At 28.5% G+C, this 15,438-nt stretch overlaps 1 protein-coding gene across 1 annotated transcript; it reads right to left on the minus strand.

Annotated features, from left to right (window-relative positions):
* Positions 1-5,663: 5,663 nt before the first annotated feature.
* LOC109803088 (1-aminocyclopropane-1-carboxylate synthase 2) lies at positions 5,664-9,540 on the minus strand. Its single transcript, XM_020364557.3, has 4 exons — positions 9,192-9,540; positions 8,902-9,033; positions 8,543-8,703; positions 5,664-6,983 (listed from the first exon to the last, which is right to left on the minus strand). Exons 1-4 carry the CDS (start codon positions 9,360-9,362, stop codon positions 5,993-5,995), a joined length of 1,455 nt encoding a protein of 484 aa, XP_020220146.1. The 5' UTR covers positions 9,363-9,540; the 3' UTR covers positions 5,664-5,992.
* Positions 9,541-15,438: the final 5,898 nt, after the last annotated feature.

The following is a 15,438-nucleotide window of genomic DNA, read 5'->3' on the forward strand; positions in this document are numbered from 1 at the left end:
TGGCCAAAGTCCAACATGATTTTAAAACAGATATGGACATTACAGAACAACATAATCAGTTTCTGCCACCATTGATCTTTATTTTTGTATTGAATTTTAATAAATTTATTTAGTTATATTTATAATGTTAATATTCAATAAATTTAATCACTTGATGGTAGTCTCTGAGTTTTGGTAATTGATAAGTGAAAATCAGAAGAAAAAAAAAGCCTGAATCTGTAGGCCAGAACGGCCCGTTCTGGTTCCACTTTTTATGTGCATTTTTTGAATCTGGAACGGCCCGTTCTGATCCATTTGTCATGTGTTTTTTTTTAATCTGGAACGGCTCGTTCTGTAATCAGAACGGCCCGTTCTGGAACGTGAACAGTAAAAAGTCCTAATTGGAGAAATAAATTTGCACGGTTGCTACTTGGGTAAGTATTTTTTAAAATAGTATTATTTGAGTAAAAAACTCTCATAATCGTGCAATTTTGGTTTTCAAATTTTAATTGAGTAACTTTAGTTCCTCAAGTATTGCATTGTATAATTTTAGTTTCTCTCATTTAAAATTTAATACTTTAAATTAACATATATATATATATATATATATATATATATATATATATTTTAAAGTTTTACAATTGTTAAGCAATTTAAGTTACATATATTATAACTTTCATTCATGTATCAAATGATATATATTTATTATTACTAAATAAATATATTTGTATATATTATAATATTATTGATAAATTAATATTAATAATATTATTAGTATATTCATAGTTAAATAAAAAAAATTTGTAAATATAAATTGATATACTTTTTAAAAATATAAATATATTAAATAAGATAAATATATTAGAAGAAAATTAATTAGAAATACCGATACAGCGATACATGATATCATCAATTAGTGCTGCATCAAGAAAATTATTAAATTTTTGATGAGAGACACTAAAATCGCACAATTATAATATTAAGAGACTAAAATTATTAATTTTAAATTTGAAAGATCAAAATTATATAAATATGAAAGGTTTAAAATTTTGAATTACAATTTAGGAGACCAAATATATGGCTAAAAAGCATTTAAGTCATATATATATATATATATATATATATATATATATATATATATATATTTATTTATTGAATATCATAAATAATACTTTATCAGAAAATATCAATTTATTTAGATATTTATGAAAATAGTTTATTAAAAAAAATCAATTAAATATTATCTTAATTCTATAATATATATAATTAATACTATATAATGGAAATATTATTTTATTTAAATATTTATTAAAAATTATATTAATTACAATGATTAAATACTATCTTAATATTCATATTTGATTATATATATATTATTTTTATTTTTATAACTTTAAAAATATTTTGTGAAAATAAAAATTTAAAATATATTATTATTTTTTTAAAAAAAATATTATAATTTTAAAATAATAATTGAATATATAAATTAAAAGATTGTTAAAGTGTAATATTTATATTTATTAAAGGTAAAAAATGTTCATTTTAACTTACGAAGGAAGGTTGGTGGCGGTGTTAGTATAAAAATTAGATAAAGTGTCATGTATTAAAATTTCTAAAAGAAAAATATAATTTTTAATATAAGAGAGAAAGATAGTACAACCTTCGTATTCTTTGATAAAGTAAAATATAATTTACTCTATATTATATAATTTGTTCTATACATATTATATATAGGAAAAATTCTAACTAAGGGTTGAATGATCACGAAGCACCCTATTCCAAAATTTATGAGAGTCAAAGTGCAGAGATTCCTCGAAATTGAACAATACTTTGCCAAAAAAGAAAGGAGAAGATAGAGGCAAATAATTGGATGAATGATATAATTTGCTCTATACATGTTATATATAGGAAAACTTCTAACTAAGGGCTGAATGATTATGAAGCACTCTAATCCAAAATTTATGAGAGTCAAAGTGCAAGAGATTCCTCGAAATTGAGCAATACTTTGCCAAAAAAAAAAAATAGAGGCACAGAACCTTTTGGCTACATTCATCTCCATGAAAGAAAAGAAGAATGAGAAATTTACTTGCTATTTCGGTAAGAAGTTAGGATGCAAGAAGAAAGAATGTCCCGAGTAGTGAGTAAGCTGCATGGCTTGTAAAAAGGTTATAAAAAATGTAGGAGGTGTATTAGTTTAGGATTTTATAGGATTTTAAAAGACTTTTTTTGAATAAAAAAGTCTGTTGATATTCGATTAGGATTTTATGTCACAATCTAGTGGTATTCAATCTGGATTTTCAAGATTTTTTAAAGAATCCATTAAAATCCATTAGTATTCATTTGAGACTTTTTACAACTTAAAAATAATTCATTGATATTCAAAAATATAGGGATTTTAAAGGATTATTGTATTAGAGGGATTTTGAAAGACTTTTTAGTGGTATCTATAAATACCAAATTCATAAAACAATCCCATCCAAACTCATAAGATTTTGGAGGATTGTTTGAAGTGACTTTTTAAGTGCTTCAAGAATTTTCAAGTGAGTTTTTCATCTCTTTTATTTTTCTATGCTCATGTCTTCTCCATTTTTTCTCTTGTTAATAATACTGCACCACTGCTCATATATAATACTATACTATTGTTCTCATTCCATTCCCCTATTTGGTGAAACTTCTATAGGTAAATGATATTGTCATTGACTTGCTCTATTTTTCTTTTTGTTCTCTTTAATTGACTTACTTTATTTAGTTGAGATTGTTCCTCACTTATATAAAACAAAAAATGCTTGAAATTTCAAATTTTAATTAGTAATTTTTTTATAACACGCATCAAGAAAAAGAAAAGGTGAAAGCTAAAATTGATATCATGATCTCTATAATCAACTATAGATCTTCAAGACCTTATAATCAATTTAGATTTATTAGAATAATATATATATATATATATATATATAATGAATTTGAGTTAGAGTTTCTGTGAGTAGAATGAAATAAGAATGGATCTTAGTTGAGGGAAGAACCCTATCAGTACAAAAATTGCGATCTTTCTTCCTCTATTGAATTTGTTATTATTATCATTCCCCTTTTATTACTCAACAATTATTATTATTTTTTATTATGAATTTTATTTTTTTAATTTTTATATTATGGAATAAGGATTTTTATATTTTAAAAAATAAAATTAACATAAGACATTATAGTATCTTAGAATTCAATACTAAAAATATTTCTTCACCAATGAATAATTGAAAGCAATTAAAAATTAAAAAAATTATTTTATACCTGTAACAAATTTCAGATATATTTTTTTTCTCTTAGTTGATATTTGTAAATTTCTACTTCATTACCGATATAAAATTAAGAGACATATTTAGTTATAAAGAGGTAGTTGTCCCACTATTTTTTTTAATCATTTATAAAATTATAAATAAAATATTTTAAATCACAAATATAAAAAATTTAAAATGTTGTTTAGAATAATTTTTAGCATATGCAGGTGAATTCTATTTAGAACGACATGATATTACGGAGAATTATTATTATTATTATTATTATTATTATTTATCCAGATATTATTATTTTTTTTATTTTTATATTTGACTCTTTTTAAATTTGAATTTATAAAAAAAATCTTAAACTCTTGTCCTATGTAAAAAATTTACGAAATTCTGCAAAGTTCACAGAGTCCCACAGAATTCATTAAAATCTTAACTTAAAAGTCTAGCATAATCTATTAAAATCTTGATTAAAAGTCTTGTAGAATCTTACTAAATCTTAAAAGTCATGAAAATCCTGCAAAATCTTTTAAAAATTACATGACTTTTTTTAACTAAAAAAATCCTTTAAAATCCTAATCTAATACACCGCCCGTAAATTACCCCGTTAATTTATGGAAAAACTCCTTGTTATTCCCTGTCACATACCTTTTTCTCCTTATCTTCTGCTTAAATACCAGCTTCTTACAATGGATTGGAAAATTTTGAACTGACTAGGACGTCCACTGAAATGTACGTACCGGAGAATTTAAAATGTCTGCAAGAATTCCACGTTTCATTACTTAGATGTCATTATTTGGATATATAAGTTCTAACTTTCTTATTACAAATATTTCTTTTAATTCATAAAATTCAAAAACAAGAATAATTTTTTATTATTGAGTCTAAAATTTGAACTTTACTGGCTTTACCTTATCATTAGTCCTATTATAGTTTGATGAAAAAAATCAGGAAATAGTTCTGCATTCTGTGGTTCAAATTTCTTAACCTTGCTGATCAAATAAGAAAATTACTTAAAATGTATAAATTTGTCATCGATTACTTTATAAGCTTGGTGTCACCAAAGCTAACACAAGGGCCATGCAATCATATATAAAATGATATATAGTGCACAGAAGTGCATGTCACATCCTTGATTAATCTTATTGCTTATTGCACATTAATTCGACTTGATTACCAAGTCCAAAATAAAGATCTTTCTGGAATATTATTAAAGATGGAAGTTATTATCTGTACAAATTTGGATTTTGTAGATCTAATCTAACTCCAAACTTAATATTTAAAGACCCTCGCGAGATATAAAACTGCAGTACAGCACAACTTCAATAACAGAATAAGAACTGGAGCCAGAGGTGTTTGTTTTCTTATTGATATAAATAACGATTACCATTCTTTGTTAAACTCTATATTTTTTGGTACAAAGAGGAAGACGATCCTTAAAAATATTAAGAATCAAGAGTTGAATACCCCAATTGAAACTAATTGTGTCACTTTCAACTACTATAAAAGTGCCTAACTCATCACTGTCAAAGGTACTAAAATAGTTTACCCCACATGTATGATGCAACTTTCTTTGGTTCATGCTCTAGTTCTGTGAGATCACTGTCAAGGCTTATGTGGTAATTCCCATAATGGTGCAACTTTCCGATTGATGAGACTATTGTTAAGGCACAATAGCCGTGTCCCAGACGGCGAGAAAAGCTCCCAAATAAGTTAATCCCCTGCACCAATTATGGATCATCAAGCTCCAAAGGTCGGTTTGGTTACTGGAAAAAGAGTAAAGACAACTTGAATTGGGTCATGAAACTCAATCAAAATACTAAAATGTGTTCACTCTGTGTGTGGGTCACTCTGTCCCCCCACATAGTAGAAAATGATCTCAGTTGAAAGTTACACTACCTTTTCTTATCAATACCACTTGGAGCAATCTTTTGAATCGGGTGAAATTATTATATACAGTAAAACTCTCTCTTGAGATAGTAAATGTAGTTATATATACAAGATTTAAACTCAAAATTACTAATTAAACTGAAATAATCTCGCATCAGTTTATTCTTGTGATCAGTTGTTAAAGTTACAATACCCTTTGAACCAATGCACGTATGATCACATAAAATTAAAGTATCTATCCAATTGTTATCACCACTCTAAAATAGGAAGCCCGTCTTCTCTAGGGAACTTTCTTGAGCACTTCATGCAATCACGTAGTCCAGATGTTAATCAATGATTAGGGGAAACATAAAGATAAATATGTAAATGTTAATGAAGATGAATTTTTTGTTAGATTATTTCAAATTGTTAATTAAGCTATATTATGAGTTCACCATCTCTTTGTAATCATATATAAGATGAGTAATGCTTGCGAATGGCAAGTAAGTTGTGACTACAATAAAGTTTTATAGGATCGAGTTAAACTCAAACTCATATTTTACATAATGGAAGAACATAAATTCAAAATCATAATATTATAAGTCAGTTTGAATACAAGTTAAAAATACTTTGTGTTTTTCTACTGAAAATATAGTTTTTTCGGTAGAAAAACCCTCAAAAGTAATTCATGCTTGTATATAAAGAGACTTTATATATATAACTTGAATTGAACAAATCATTTCAGTTACCTAACTACAGTAGAGTTATCTGTCCACATATGCAGGACAACATTACATGAATAAAAATCAGCTTAGAAAGGACGTAATACAACTTGCTACATATATGTTTCTGAAGGTAAGCTGGTCCAATTAAGTGGCTCTGACAAGGGGTGAGTGAGGCATTGGTGAATGGGGTGACATCATGTGAGGTGACATAACATTCTCGTCAAATCTTCTCGAAGAGAAGCTGAGTCTAAGGTTACTTTTGCAACGTTTGAGTTCCACTGGTTTCCCTGTCTCTTTCCCAACAAATGCCCTGATCCTCTTGAGTGCAACATCCACAGTCTCATCATCCATGTTAGCAAAACACACCCTATACCAACCAGGCTCAGAGCAATCAAAAGATGACCCTGGTGACACATTAAGCTTCACTTCATTGATGATCAAACGCCACTGCATCATTTCCCCTTCAAATGTTTTCTCCTTCAGCAAACTCCTCAAGTTCATCCAACAGAAAAGCCCTGCATTGCTTGGCAAGCAAGTAATGTTAACCTTCTCAAGTCCCTTTGTGAAGTGGCTGTGCCTTGCAGCCAACCTTCTTGAACTCTCTGCCAGAAACCTCTCCACAAAATTCTCATCAGAAAGCAATGCAGCCAGAAAATGCTGTGTCTGAGATGAGACTAGTCCAAAGCTTGACATTTTCCTCCCATTATTCACCACTCCATCATTGTATGAATAAACTATACCAACCCTAAAACCCGGAAGCCCCAAGTCCTTAGACAAACTATAAATAATGTGAATGAGGTCACTGTTGCAGTGTTCAATCTCATGCATGACTTCAGAGACACTCACGAAGGAAGGTGCTCTAAACACTGTGGCTGCATAGATTTCATCACACACCAAATGGATGTTTTTTTCATTGATGAAGCCAACAATGCTCTTCAGTGTTTCCCTGTCCATGGTGGTTCCCAAAGGGTTTGATGGGTTTGTTATGATCAACCCTTTCACGTTGATGTTATCCTCTTTTGCTTTGTTATAAGCTTCGTCAAGAGCTTCTGTTGTTATCTTGAAGTTGTTGCTGCTGTGACACTCCACAGGAATTAGTTGCGCCCTTGTTCTCCAACACAAGTCTCGGACGAATCTGCGATAAAACATGCAGAATATATGTCAGTCAAATCGAACATGTCATGCTTGTAACACGTGCATGATGAAACGTTGATATATGTTAACTTTGACACTTCTTAATTGCGTCATAATATGTGAAGCTCTATTCAAATCTCTTTGTTGACCGACTGCAGTGTGGTGGTCAGACAAAGATTAAAAGTTGACTAAGATTTTTCTACGTATTGGTGGGAGTTAAGAAATATTCATCATTAATTCCTTGTTGTAGACTGTAAAATTTTAAAAAGTTGTGACAATTAGCGTTGTGAAGACAAAGTGTACAATAATTTAATATTGATCATGGCTTTGAGAGCACATGTTAATTAGCAAATAAAAAATGTTGTATGAAAATTTCCGTAACGAAAATTTGAATTGGTTCTTGACCGTGCAAAATTTCCAACTGTGTACAGCTGTTTGGGATTTTGATTCCAATTTGATTAATACAACATGACCGTGAGCTAAGGTGGTCATGGTTTCAAAGGTCAAAGACAAATGTCCACGCATGACTCAACTATTTATCATTTATCAACTTTCGAATTTGTATTTACTTATTATAGCCAAACATGCTCTTGTTGACGAAATCACTTGGTATAGCAGCCTAGCAGGTTAAATACGTATATGGGCGTGCTATAAAGCATTTAATGTTCTTGGAATATTGTCTATCTTATTTAATAAGCTTTACATTTATTAATGACCTTGATTAAAATGCTTTTGTTTTAATTTATATATATGAAAGTTACAGCAAACTAATAACAATACTGATTTTTAATTTTGTGTTAAAAATGACTTTTTGTCAATTAAGGGTAAGTTTGTCTAATAATTTTTTTTAAAAATAAATAAATTGATTATGACTACTAGTCATGAGTAATATTAAATTTGTGCAAGAACTTGCTTATTTAAATGCAACTCTCGAGAGCTTGCTTGTTATTTTTGAACAAGTGTTATAGGACACTCACTGAAAATTATATTTTAATAGCAAATATTGACCTAACTCATTGAATCTTAATGTATATGGATTTTTTAGTTTGAATGATGTTGGGCATCATGCCACTAAAATAAATGTGAAAGTTTAAGATTGACACCTCCGTAGTTGGTAGAGGAGACTATTGATCAATTCTTCTTAATTTATTTCAAACCGAAAACTGTCAATTTATAATATATAATATTAAGCTGCAAAGAATGCAACACATTTTAACAAGTAATTTTTTTTTCTTGCTTTGGACACGTGTGTGTTGAACATTATTTAGCGAAGATCTACGAATTATCTTTTATAGTTCTTCAATCTGGAGTGCTCTTATTTCAATGGTTTGAAAACTGGGATTTTATTTTTGTCATTCTATAACTAGAAAACAAAATTTTGTTGAATGATATTTGTGAAGAACACTTGAATAATGAAGCCACCGGTTCCCTTTTAATCAAGACAAAATAGTTATTACACTTTGTGGTTGCTTTTATTTGTGTCCACTTTTAACGTTGTGTGTGTGTGAAATAGTATCATTCATTGAATGAAAACATATGTGATAAAGTGAGGATACATACGCTGGATAATAAGGGCTAGGAACCAGAAAAGCATCTCCAGGATCAGCCAAACAGAACATGATTAGCTCGTTCGCTCCTGTGGCCCCTCCACTCATCAATATACGGTCAGGATCAAATCTCACCCTACCACCTCTCACTTTTGACATAAAATTTGCCACAGCCTGCATAAAATAACAAAACACATTTATTATCACCAACATTAATTTCGTACGACACGTTTACGTTTAAATACATATTTAAGAAGAATTTTTTAGAGTTGCTTTACTGAAAATAAAAAATTCTTTTCAGTAAAAAAGTTATTATAGGGTCTTAATTATAAGCTTATATCTTATCATGAAGTCTCAAATTAATTTGCGTACTTTTCTAAACTCTGGCAATCCATGATAGTCTTGAAAGTTTGCAATATATTTGAAGCAGTTCACTCCTTCTTTAGTGCAAATGGAGGCCTTGGGATTGTTCCTTATCCATTCTTCAATCAGATCAAAGCATAGCTGGAAAGTTAAGAAATTAAAAGCAGAAACCCGTTTTAGTCTAATTATATATGAAACATGCATGCAATTAACCATCTCATTTTGTGGGCGTACAAAATGTATATAATATACAATATAAGCTATAAAGCATAAACAAAAATATTGCAACATGCGTGTACCTGGTTTTCTGCAAGACCCATCTGGATAACACCTTGAGGATTTTTTGTGGGGTGGAATGGGTTTGAATTATAAGCCTTCCACCCATCAAAATAAGGAGAATTCTCTCCATGCTTGTCGTTGGTTGCAATCTTGGAAAGAAGCTGGTGAGTATTCTTGTTCAGCAAAGCCATTATGTTTAGTAAAGGTGTGTGAAGTTGATAGCTCTTGCTATAGTACCAAGATAGGAAATGGTTTGTGCGTTGCGATATGCAAGCCAGGTAAGTGGTGCAGGGAAAATGAGAGTGTTGAGGGTTTATATAGAGCAAAGGCAGCGTGCGCGTGGGATTATGGAAGGTAAATGAGGAGGAAAAAACCCACTTCAAAGAAATGAAAATCATAAAAACTTATCACTAAAGAAAATAATGAATATATATGTGGTAACGAAATAATATTGGCTCTTGTGTTGGTCAAATGTCTCCTATGGTTCTAGCTAGCTTGCGTGTTTTTTTATGACATCTTGAACGCGCCACATGTGGAAGGACTCTAAAGTGCATAAGGGGAAAACAAAAATTAATGGATTTTCATTTGTTAAACTAGCTAGCTACTAACATATGTTGTCTTCCTTTAGAGAAATAATTAAACAGTTTCGTGCTACAATATATTATTTATGGTTCCAACCAATCTTTACCATATATATATATATATATATATATATATATATATATGAGTTATAATAACATCGTTGTAACTTTTACTTAATATTAAATAATTTTATATTAAATGAGAATTTTGTAAATACAATTGTTATATTGAAAATTCATATTACTTTATATATTTATATCAAATTTTGTTAAAATTAAACAATAATTTGAAATCAAAGTGTTTATATTTTAGTATATTTTAAAATGTATATATTACATCAATTTTATTTTATAAGACTGAAATATCAAATCATCTTGAATTAATATAAAATTATATATATATATATATATATATATATATATATATATATATATATGATCTAAGAGTAAAAAACTTTCAATCTAACGATTGAATTTACAAAATTTATATTTAATATAAAATTATTGAGTGATATAATACTGAGTAAGAGTTAGACCAGTATTATTATAACCCTCCTTTTATATATATATATATATATATATATATATATATATATATGGTCGAGTTTTTCAATTTACAAGCCAAAACTAATAATACCAATTATATGTTATATAAAGATTAATTTAAATCATGGTTATCCTAACTCGTCTAATAGTTTTTAGAAAAAATTTATACACAATTTTTTAAGTATGGGTTATGTTGTTCTTCAATCATGATAGCTCACATATACGAAAAAAAATTATGTACAAGTTTTGTTCTAATTTCTCTTCTATTTTTTCAACCTTGAAATGGAAAGTAAGTAGTAAGGATCCAACTCTAGACAACTTAATCATAGAGGTCCTAATAATATATTGTGAACCATCTCAATAACATAAATGCATGGATAAAATTTAAATAGCCTTTCATAAATATTATTAATAAGGCTTTCTAATCCATATCAACATTTTATTTTGGTAATAGTTGCCGATTTAAATTATTGAAATAAAAAGCAAGATATACGAAGATGAAATATTAAATTTATTTATATAAAACAGCATTAATAAAACTTGTAGTATTATATATGAATGTGGTACATAAAATATGGATGAAAAAATGTAATATGAATAACGTATATATGGTATCTTTTACTTGGTAAAAAGGTAAAAGAGAATATTATGGGGGAATTTTTGTGCCGCGAGAAGTTTCCTCTGAAGCTACACAAGCTTGGTCTCGTTCAAAGTCGAGGAGGAAATTTTATACCAAAAATGAGATGGAAATGAGAAAAGTCTATGGGAATAAAGAAATGTGTATTTTATTGTGAGAAATCGATGTTATACTAAATAACAGTAGTCAAAGCATGTCATGTTCAACAGATAACTATGATATACATCATATACTCTCTCGTCCCACGTGCATTTTAAAGGTTTTTGCAAGACAATAATAAATATATTAGTCTTTAATATAATTTTATTAAAATATAATTATAATGATTAAATAGTTCATAAAAAAGATAAATAAAAAAACAATATTTCATTAAAAAGTAAAATTAGATATATATTTTACAAATATTATAACTACAATGGATTATATGATAACGTAATTACTTACGTGAAATTAAACCCTTTCTCACGTAGAGAAATTCTATTATTTGGCAGTGTCATAAAAGTTATATATATATATATATATATATATATATATATATATATATATATATATATATATATATTCAAAATAGTTCATATATACAATTTAGACTGGACTTTATTCTTCTTCTTTTATATAGTTAAGACTACTCTTTGCACTCTCAGTATTAATAACATTTATTTGCCTTCCCAAAAATACAATCCATATAAGTTTACATATAATAAGCTGAAGCAGAAAGAAAAAAAGAAAAGAAAAAAAAAAAAGCTTTTTACCCCTGGCCTTTTAGATTTTCACATCATATTTTTTTTTTCTCCATATAATGCAATTATTAATTTCCAGTTTATAGAATAGTACAATTTTCGCACATGAAATTTAGATGAAAAATAAACAACTAAGAAATTAGTGATTTTTCATACATAAAAGCGAGAGTGTCACTCCAATATATTTATTTTCTTTATTATTTAAATTATTTAAATATTATCGAACACATAAAGCGATTGATGTATACTTATTCTAATTTAATTAGTAGTTTAGACAAAAAATAAAAACTCATATTCTCTTTCATTAATCAAATTATGAATAACAGTATTTTTTATGAAAATTAGGACAAATTCTAGCATAAATAAAAATGGAGAGATAAATTCTGGACCCATTAAAAATGGGAATGGATATAAAATTTGAGATAGAGGGCTACAGTGTCCCGCAACAGTAAAAAAATATCATTCTATTAGTTTAATTGAAAATTTTTTATTTTAAAATTATTGAATACTAGTCTGGGGACGGCACTGTAGTTGGTACAGTGCTCGCTACAGTATGTAACAGTAAAAATACTATTATATTAGTTTAATTGAAATTTTTCATTGAAAAATTATCGAATAGTATATAAGTTTCATTTGAAAATATGAATAATATTACTGCAGTTATATTTAATACTGTTCCGGCCAAAGGGTGCGCTAGGGTTTCGTCCTATGGCGAACCTCAAAGTCAGAGCATTCAAAAGTGTAATCTGTCTCTTCGACTCTAGAGTTTTGGGTTTTATGATATCGTTCATGGGCCTCTTGGGCCCCCAGAATGAAGGGATTTCTCTAACCGTTTCTTATCATGATGGCACGGGGTTAAAGGGAAACGAATCTGGTCGGATTCCGACCGACTAGGTCCATACCGAGGACCCAGTCGGGTTAATGCCGAGTAGAAGGCCAAGTCGGATTTTGACCTGGACGGTACACTTGCCTTCCAGCCTTGAGCCTATAAGGCGAAAAGGCTTGTAGCCTGGTAACCTGGTAACCTAGTCAGGTATTAGCCGAGCAGAAGGTCAAGTCGGATTTTTACCTGGACGGTACAAATACCAAGAAATTCTAAAATTCTAAAATATAAACAACTTTTATATTACGAATTATTTTTTTATTAATTATTAATTACTTAAATATGTTTTATATCAAATTATTAATTACTTAAATAATTAAATCTCATGTAAAATTATTAAATAATTAAATATCATTTACAACGGTTGTAATTTTGAAAATTACCAAATATTAAATCATATACATTATGTTAAATTACCAATATTCTTGAGTTTAAATTATATTTGGATCTATTAATATTCACCGGAGATTACACTGAAATAATCTTTTGATTTAATGATTTTTCTCAGTTAAATCACCAGATTCCGTAAATAAAGATCAAATGTTTCTCTTGTGTTGGGAAGAGAGACATTCTTCTGATTTAACGTATTAGAGACTATAATCATCTTTAACATTTTAAATTTATTAGGATTTTCATTAACTCTTAATGGACCAAATTCGATTTAGGTTCATATCAATTTTTTCTATTTGATAGTCTAAAGGTTAATTAAAATTAGATCACTTTTACTGAGTTCAACTAAATGTAAATAACTTATATAAATACTACGAATAATATATATATAGTCCGTATTAAATATTAGAAGTAAAATTTCTAATAATAACAACATAAAGTTTTTTAATTTTCTTTATAATTTATAAATTAAAACATATTTTTAGTCTCTAAAAATATGAAGTAATTTTTTTTAATTTCTCATATTTAAAAGATAACTATAATTATGATTTAAATATATTTTTAGTTCTTATGAAATAATTTTTTAAAATTTTTTTATATTTTTTATCTATCGAAAATTTGAAATTATTATTTTTAATCTAAATTAAGTAACTGACACGATACTCACAAATTTAACATAAAATGCTTCAATAAAGATATAATATTTAAAATTATTTATATAATTAACATTTCTCATGATTAGTAATAATTAAAAATAATATAAAAATTGTTTATATTCTAGAAGTTTAAAATTTCTGTGTATATAATGGCTGCAATATTATTCATATTTTAGAAAGAAATTTATTTGTTATTTTATAATTTTTCACGGGTGAACCATCTATTTGGGGTGTCGAAAATTAATTACATATAAAAGTAATGAAACTGCAAGCTTTTTATCCTTTGAAACAAAAGATACAGCTGTGGATTGTTGAGGAATGATAAGATTGGAAAGAAAGGAAGATGATAGGGAAATTTGGAGCAGTTTGAAGGAGTCACACAACAATAAGCATTAATTATGCGACGCCAACATTCATAGGAATGGTGTTAAGGGTTGGTCCCCACGTTTAATTCCTCATTTTCCCAATCTTACTTTCTATGGTACCTTGCTTCCAAGCACTTCAATCCTTTCGTGACTATGAAACACTTCCCATTTTGCTGGGAAAGCTCGACACTTTTTGGACGTGTATCACACACTCAAGTGACACAAATGCGACTCGATCATGGCTTCAATACCACTTCACTTCCACCAAACTTTGTGTCCATACCAAGTGAGATCCGCGTCAGGATTATATTCTTACGTGGCCAATTATCCATCCTAATTTTCTAACTCAAACGCCATGCATTAATTTTTATTGCCAAACTTTCCTTCAAGCATACCATATGGTTTCATCGATTTTAGCCATTTTATTCATTTTTGGTTTTTCAGTCCATGTGCCCACTAAAACAGCAACAATTTCTTACCGGTTTGTAAGCTGAGTCATAGAATAAAATTTACTTGTAAGTTGAAGGTTGCTTTCCATTTATATACTATTTAATTGTCTAATCTCTAATTGATATAAGACTTGAATTTTTTTCAATACACCCTTCACGTCCAACACTATTAGGCTTTGTACATGAATGATTGGTGAGTGATCCTTTTTGGATGACCCTTTTTAATGATTTAGGATTGATAGAACTTTAGTTTTTTCCAATACACCCTCACGTCCAACATTATTGGGCTTGGTACGTTTATGAATGGTGGGTGACCCTTATTAATGATCTAAGATTGGTGGGACTTGGATTTTTCCCAATACACTTCCTCATGTCCGTGGTGCATGTATCAATGATAAGTGACCTATTTTAGAGTGGATTTAGATGGTGGGTGACCCTTTTTAATGATCTAGGATTGGTAGGACTTGGGTTTTTCCCAATACACCTCCCACGTCCAACACTATTGAGCTTGGTACATGGATGAATGGTGGATGATCATTTTTAATGATCTAGGATTGGCGGTGGGTGACCCATTTTAGAGTGGATCTAGATGGCTCTGAACCATCTTAAAATAGTGGATTTGAGCTTAATTCGATCAACTCTACAAAATTGATTTGTAAGGTGATGGTTATTTTTCACTTATATACTATTTAATTATCTAATCTCTAATCGATGTAGGACTTGAATTTTTCCCAATAGTGAGGGTTACTTTTCGTTCTTTTTTTTTTACTTGAATAATACTATCTTAATGGATTTGAGTCTAATTCAATCTTAGAAAATCGACTTGTAATTATGAGGGTTATATTTCACTTATATACTATTTAATTATTTAATTTCTAATCAATGTGAGATTTAAATTTTTTTTTCAATAGACACAAAACTAACGGAAAAATATAAATGTTCACCTTTAATTTTTCTTATTTAATTGTTAACTTAAATGAACTTCTCTTTTATATATTAAGCTGTGTGTAAGTCCATTTG

This window comes from Cajanus cajan, chromosome 4 (genome assembly GCF_000230855.2).
Source record: "Cajanus cajan strain Asha chromosome 4, NIPB_CcT2T_4, whole genome shotgun sequence".
Lineage (NCBI taxonomy): Eukaryota > Viridiplantae > Streptophyta > Magnoliopsida > Fabales > Fabaceae > Cajanus > Cajanus cajan.